Source organism: Pinus tabuliformis, chromosome 7 (assembly GCF_031772625.1).
Source record: "Pinus tabuliformis cultivar Carrire ecotype Pingquan chromosome 7, CPIR1, whole genome shotgun sequence".
NCBI lineage: Eukaryota > Viridiplantae > Streptophyta > Pinopsida > Pinales > Pinaceae > Pinus > Pinus tabuliformis.
In genome coordinates this window covers 1,966,277,444-1,966,284,304 of record NC_142293.1, presented here as the reverse complement: position 1 = coordinate 1,966,284,304, position 6,861 = coordinate 1,966,277,444, and the positions used below count along the sequence as shown (strand labels likewise).

Genomic DNA, 6,861 nt, shown 5'->3' with positions numbered 1-6,861 from the left:
AAACTTATCTAAAAATTCATAATCACAACCATGCCAGTTTTCCACACTTTGAATTTTCTTTAAACGGTTCAATGTAGGAGCCCGTTCCATCAAGTTTCTCTCGCTTGAATTTTCTTTGTGTGTAAGTCAATGGTAGAGTCATTCCATGCCCTCAGGCTATAAAAATGAACGGACATCTTTATCAGAAGTGTATCTAATAAATCACGCAGAGCCTTATGATCGTTGGTCCCCTCATCAAATTAGAAAAGAAAAGTTCGAGAGGAAAGCCTTAATTTTCTTTGTGTGTAGTCAATGGTAGAGTCATTGCACGCGCTTAGACTTGAAAAATGAACGGACATATTTATCACAAGTGCAGATTCAGTGTATCTACGTAAGCTGGAACAAAGGGTTAGAAAAATAATAAATCACGCAGAGCCTTATGATCATTGGTGCAGCTCCCCTAATCAAACTCAGAAGTTTCTTACTAATTTCCAATTTCATAATCGGTCAAAATCAAACTATTTTTTGCTAATTTCCAATTGCATAATCGGTAAAAGCAAACTAAACTATTTTAAACATCACAATCATAACCATGCAAGTTTTCCACAGTTTGAATTTTCTTTTTCACAGTTCAATGTAGGAGCCCATTCCATCCAAGTTTCTCATGCTTGAATTTTCATTGTGTGTAGTAAATGGTAGACTAATTCCACGCCCTCAGACTTGTAAAATGAACGGCAGATTCAGTGTATCTACGTAAGCGGGAACAAAGGGTTAGAAAAATAATAAATCACGGAGAGCCTTACAATCGTTGGTGCAGCTCCCCTCATCAAATTAGAAAATAGAAGTTGGAGTGGAGAGCGTCGAGCTCTGTCTTGAGACGCCAATGGAGATGAAAACAATACACGGGCGCATGTTGCTTATCGTCACTGTATGGACGCGCCTGCACCTATTACTAGCTCAAACTACCTGTTGGAACCCCGAATATATAAATGGTAGCGACTTCCAGCGTAATGTAATCCAGGTTTTGGAATCATTGTCGGGGAATGCTTCTACCAGCGGATTCAATACCTCAAGTGTTGAGCGGCAAAACAGCAATAGCGCTGTTTATGGGTTTATCCAGTGCAGAGGAGATTTAAATTCCTCCGACTGCAAAGCCTGCGCTTCTATGGCGAAAGAAATCCTTGTAAAGGAATGCCACACCACTTCTGGATTCATTTATGAAGACGCCTGCTTCTTACGTTACGACAATCATAGTTTTTACAACGATTATGATGAGAAGTATGTGTTCCCGACAATTTGTAACAACATTGTAAGCAATCAGCCAGATCGCTTCGCAAATATTACGCTGGAGGCTCTGTCAAAACTTCTAAAAAAAATTGTGCCGAAACAAACATTTTTTGCTACAGAGAAATACGAAACAGATTATGCAGATGTGCCGGAAATCTACGGCCTAGCCCAATGTTGGAATTATGTGTCGCCAACAAACTGCCAATCGTGCCTAGCTGCCGGTCCGTCGATTTTATCCGAGGGATGCAGAACTGGAGCTATTGGAGGACGCTACTTAAGTATGTACTGCCTTTTGCGTTACGAGACTTACAGCTTTTTTAATACTTCTATCATGCCATCACCGCCCCTCCCGCCGCCGCCGCCGCCGGCAAAGGAAAGTCCTCCCGTATACGGTATCTTCTTTCACACAGTTCGCAATGATAAGTGGTATGGTGATTTTGTTCATTTTCTAAAATAAAATAACCAATTTACTAAGCCTTAAAGTGTGAATTTGCAGGAAGCAAAAGATCTAACTTGGTTGGGATAATTGCGGCCGTACTAGCAGCTGCGGTGGGATTAGTGGCATTCATAAGCCTTTGGAAGTGGAACTTTTTCTCTCGTCTAAACCCTTGGCAACGCATTTCTCGAAGCGGAGGTTCTGGAATTACTAAACCATTAGTGTGCGCTTGATATACTCGTGTCTTGTGAACTTATAAACTATTTCTTTACCGCAAAATAAATAGATGCCTTAATGTTTTCTCAGGGGAAGGAGGAGAAATTGACTTATCGCCTAGTGTAGCTAATCCTGAACTTATATTCAAGTACGACATACTGAAAGAGGCAGCGTCCAATTTTAATGAAGAAAACAAGCTTGGCGAGGGAGGTTTTGGATCCGTATTTAAAGTGAGAGCTTAATATCATTGCTTTCTGTCAAATTAGATATTTGGAATCTGCAGATTCCATGAAAAATAGAAAATTTTTTGAAGTTCATTGATCTGCTGTAGGGGGTTCTACCTGATGCAAGAGAGGTTGCAATTAAACGGCTGAATATAGATTCAAGGCAAGGAGACACTGAATTTCTGAATGAAGCCAATCTTGTCAGTCGTGTTCAGCACAAGCATCTAGTGAAATTGCTTGGCTGCTCCGTTAAAAGCTCAGAAAGGCTACTAGTTTACGAATACCTCCATAACAGCAGTCTGGACAAGATTCTATTCGGTAGCTTCTCTCTCTTTTACTACTTAATCGCTTCATGGATCCTGGATTTGTTCGAGTATTTGAAGGTAGCTTGCCAACGTTTTCACTTCCTGTCATGTAATCATTGCAGATAGAACAAAATGCCATTTACTTGACTGGAGCGATAGGTATGAAATCATAGTTGGAACTGCACGTGGGCTGGCCTATCTTCATGAGGAATCTGACATTCGGATCATCCATAGAGATATTAAAGCCAGCAATATTTTACTTGATAAAAAATACAAACCCAAAATAGCAGATTTTGGTCTAGCCAGACTCTTTGGAGAAGATCAGAGCCACGTTAGCACTAGAATTGCTGGAACTTTGTAAGAATTCTCTTTACATTTCAAGCTATTCATGTCCCCAACTATATTTAATAGCACTAGAATTGCAGGAACTTTGTAAGAATTCTTTTACATTTCAAAGTCTTGATGTCCCCAACTTTATTTAATAAATTGCGGGATATTGAGAAAGCATCATATATAATTTTAAGAGGGTCAAGATATGTTGATTTCATTATAGATGGCATTGTGCAGTGGTTACATGGCGCCTGAGTACGCCCTGTGCGGACAGCTGACAGAAAAAGCAGATGTATTCAGTTTTGGAGTACTTGTTCTTGAGATTATCAGCGGAAGAAAGAATCAGAGTTTGCCCCAACACATGGTGTTTCTCCCGGAAGAGGTATGGCTAATGTGAATCTAATATCTAAAGTAGAAATTTTGTAAACTGATTTCTGCTGACTAACTTTTTATGATTTGTGCATATTGGTCAATTATCAGACATGGAGACTGTATAAGGAGGACAGAGCATTAGAAGTTATGGATCCCATATTGGAGGGCAGTTATTCGGGTGAGGAAGCGGTGAAAGTGATTAAACTTGGTCTTCTGTGCACTCAAGGAGCTGCAACGTTGCGGCCTTCAATGTCACTCGTAGTGTCCATGCTGACCAGTGAGGTAGAACATCTTTCCTCACCGACAAGGCCTGTTTTCATAGATGTGGAGAATGTGAACAAATCTCACCAACTTCAACGTTCTACAGTTTTTGTTCCTGACAAACCATCTAGCAGCACAGCAATTTCTTCTGACACACATTCTGATATACATTCTGCAACTGCTACTACTACAGCTTTTGATCCTGACAAGGCTTCTTGCAGTACAGCAATTTCTTCCAACACACATTCCGATATCCATTCTGCAACTGCTGATCCTTCGTCAGGCACCCTGGATCGGAGTTGAAAATCAGCCAACGTTTAGGTGCTAAAATTTCTATTTGTCCACGGGAAATGAGTATACTTATTATTGCTGCTATTCATAAATGACATAATGAGATTGTTGGTTATTGAAAGAAAATTAAGCGTAGAGGATTTGGTCATGGGAAATGGTGGATTTTCATCGCATACCGATTAAGCTAGCTCTTTGCTTATTTCCATCCGTTGAGAAAGGCGAAAAAAAAAAAAAAAACTCAATTAACCAGGCTTGCTAGATTGGCGAAAATAAAATAAATAAAGGGCTTGCTAGCTTAGCTAAAATAAAATAAATAAAATCTTAATTAACAAGGTTAGCTAGCTTTATTTCGCTTTCTCTCTTTTTTCATATAAATATAGCTTAATAAAAATAATTGTTTTTTTAAGTTTAAAAAGAGTGGTGGCTGTCCAAAAATAACTAGTAAAGAATTGAAGCAATAAATTTAAAATGTAAAATATAAAATATAAAATGTAAAATAAAAAATTGTTAGAGTAAAATAAATTATTTTTAAATAACATTATTTTTTACTTGAATGAAGAAGTATTTAGATACAATTGAGATATTTCAATTTTGAATTTTCTCTTAATTAATACGTAGGTATATGTATAGCAAATTATTGTCCAAAACAAAAAGAGAAAAAAACAATTGACTATTGTGTGTAAAATTGGAACATTCTATACATAAAATCTATCGTGTAGTCCATTGTACCATTGAAGTTATTGAGTATGAGTGAATGGGGTAGATTGATTATTGTAAAAGCTATCGTGTAGTCCATTGTGCCGTTCAATTTATTGAGTATGAGTGAATGAGATAGATTGATTAATTTAGTGTGAAATTGACCCATATTTCCAAAGAATGTGTCATGGAGTGGACTATGTCATAGAAGTAGATGAAATGGTATTCTTATGGCCCTAAAATCTTGAAGTTATTCAATGCTTTTTACATTAAATGTTTTTATTGGCTGGTTGCTTTTGTTGTTATTGAATTGTTCAATAAGATTTGGGCATAATATGCTACTAGCATTGCCCAATCCATCAAAATTGTCTCAATATTCACAACTATTAGTTTATTTATTATTCTATATTCACAACTATTTTTACACAAGGTCATAAGCATATAAGCCATAAGCCTATATAGAAATAAGTCTCAATTCACTTAACTTAATTATAAGTTGAGAAACAAGACAAGGAACACACCATATCATAGAAATATAAATAATATACGATACCTACATTAATTGGGATTTTGTTAAATATAAACTTAGGTCATTAGGTCATTACTAGGATCATTAGGTCCGAATTAGCCGTTGGCAATATAGCCGTTGGAGTCTCTGCACACTCTATTTAATCAGCTAAGCCGGATTGGTTCTTCAACTTGTCCTGACGATGAACCACACTGGTTGGTTCGAAACGCGTCGACAAAAGATGGTTTATGTGATTTTGCCGAAAATTTTCTAAACAAATATAAACTTATTTAAATCCAATATTTATTAAAAATAAAAAGTAAAAAATTATAAATAGATATATATATATATATATATATATATATGTATATAAAAATATAATATTATTATTAAAACTATATTAACATAAATTTATTTTAATAAAAAAAGATGAAATTCAAATTTGTAGAAAACTTATAAAATTGAATATACTAAAAATAAATATTCATTGATGACAGCGAAACAAAACATTTACATCTAAAACCACCAAAATTCCTTGAAATTAAACTATTTCTTATAAACAACTAGAAAATTTATGTTATAGGTCATTGATTGTGTTAAGACTTTAGTTGCAAGACTTCAATCAATATTCACTAGGTAAGTTATAACAATATACATCATTGGTTTTAAAAAATTGATGATCTCTAAATTTTTTTTCATATATGTAAATATAGGTGGAATATGTTTCCTTGATATTAGTCGGTAGATTATTCCTTAGATCATATAAATATTATATATAAGTGTAATAACACATGAATTAACATGGCTGACAGTTCATAAATGACATGGCATATATTACGAGAAACATTACAATATTAAATGTAAACTAATTGATATAAATAAATTAAATAATTAATAAAGAATAAAAAAAAATTAATGTCAAAACTAAAATTAATTCATTTCCAAAATTAATTCAATGTGAACCTTACTTTATTAAATAATAATAATAAAACCTTATTTAAAAAATATAAATGTGTTGCTATATTAATCGAAAGACATTAAAAGAAAAATATTTATAATGGATTATATTATAAACTAAATTAAATTAAAAATAATGAATGACGTGAAAACACATAGCTCATGCCATTAATATTGAAAATCTCCCCTCAAATTAATCTGATGTAACTCTCAGTGTTGCTATGACATCTCAGTACTGTATGAACTTAAATCACATTATTGTAAAATAAAAATAGAACCTCATAAACCAATCAAATTTTAAATAAATAAATTTTAAAAAACAAAGTAATTTAATTTTAGAAAATTAACATTATGTATTTTCATTTGATTTTTAAATTAAACAAGGGCTAATTAATGAGTAACGCATAAACAAATGCGTTATAACATGGGAGGAGGGATAATAAAAGTAGACCTCTATCATGTAAGATATTATTATTTTTATTATTTCAGTCTATTAACGTCATCAAATTGGAAAATTGAAAAATGCAGTTTATAGTTTTTTCATAAAATAAAATATAAATATTAAAAGTTTATTAATTATAATTATAGAGAATAAAATAAATTTTTTAATTTTAATTTCAAAATTATATTGATGATGATGATCATGGTTAATGTTCACTGAGACCAAACTTTGGTCTATTGGACCTAAAGAAACAAATTATTTAGTTTGATTTAAGATTTTATTTCTATGCTCAACAACCTTGAAGAGAAGCCTCCCGATGTCACTATAATTTTGACATCGCGAAAGGCTAGGAAAGTCAGGATTGTGACAGAGATTATGAAACTGAGATCTAATGTGGTTGTACGCTGGGCACTCTAAGACGAAGTGGTTTTCATCCTTGATGTTCCTATTCTCACAAAGATGGCGGATCCTTTCCATCCATGGTGTTTTAGGAACTGTCCAACAACCTGTTTCACTATGGAGCTCATGAGAGTTCATTCTAATCTTCACTAGATTAA

General features: G+C 33.9%; 1 protein-coding gene across 1 annotated transcript; it reads left to right on the top strand.

The window, feature by feature from the left end:
- The first annotated feature begins 862 nt into the window (after positions 1 to 862).
- LOC149256338 (cysteine-rich receptor-like protein kinase 1) lies at positions 863 to 3,726 on the top strand. Its single transcript, XM_089455324.1, has 7 exons — positions 863 to 1,692; positions 1,811 to 1,900; positions 1,989 to 2,148; positions 2,250 to 2,460; positions 2,570 to 2,804; positions 3,015 to 3,159; positions 3,258 to 3,726. The coding sequence occupies exons 1-7, from the start codon at positions 863 to 865 to the stop codon at positions 3,711 to 3,713; spliced, it is 2,127 nt and encodes a 708-aa protein (XP_089311450.1). The 3' UTR covers positions 3,714 to 3,726.
- Positions 3,727 to 6,861: the final 3,135 nt, after the last annotated feature.

What these genes read in the sequence shown, in the direction of transcription:
- LOC149256338 (XM_089455324.1), top strand. Translation starts at nt 863, where the DNA reads ATGGAGATGAAAACAATACACGGGCGCATGTTGCTTATCGTCACTGTA. An exon ending in GTTTTGGATCCGTATTTAAA is followed by an intron (nt 2,149 to 2,249) that starts GTGAGAGCTTAA and finishes GATCTGCTGTAG; the next exon opens with GGGGTTCTACCTGATGCAAG. An exon ending in ACTAGAATTGCTGGAACTTT is followed by an intron (nt 2,805 to 3,014) that starts GTAAGAATTCTC and finishes GGCATTGTGCAG; the next exon opens with TGGTTACATGGCGCCTGAGT.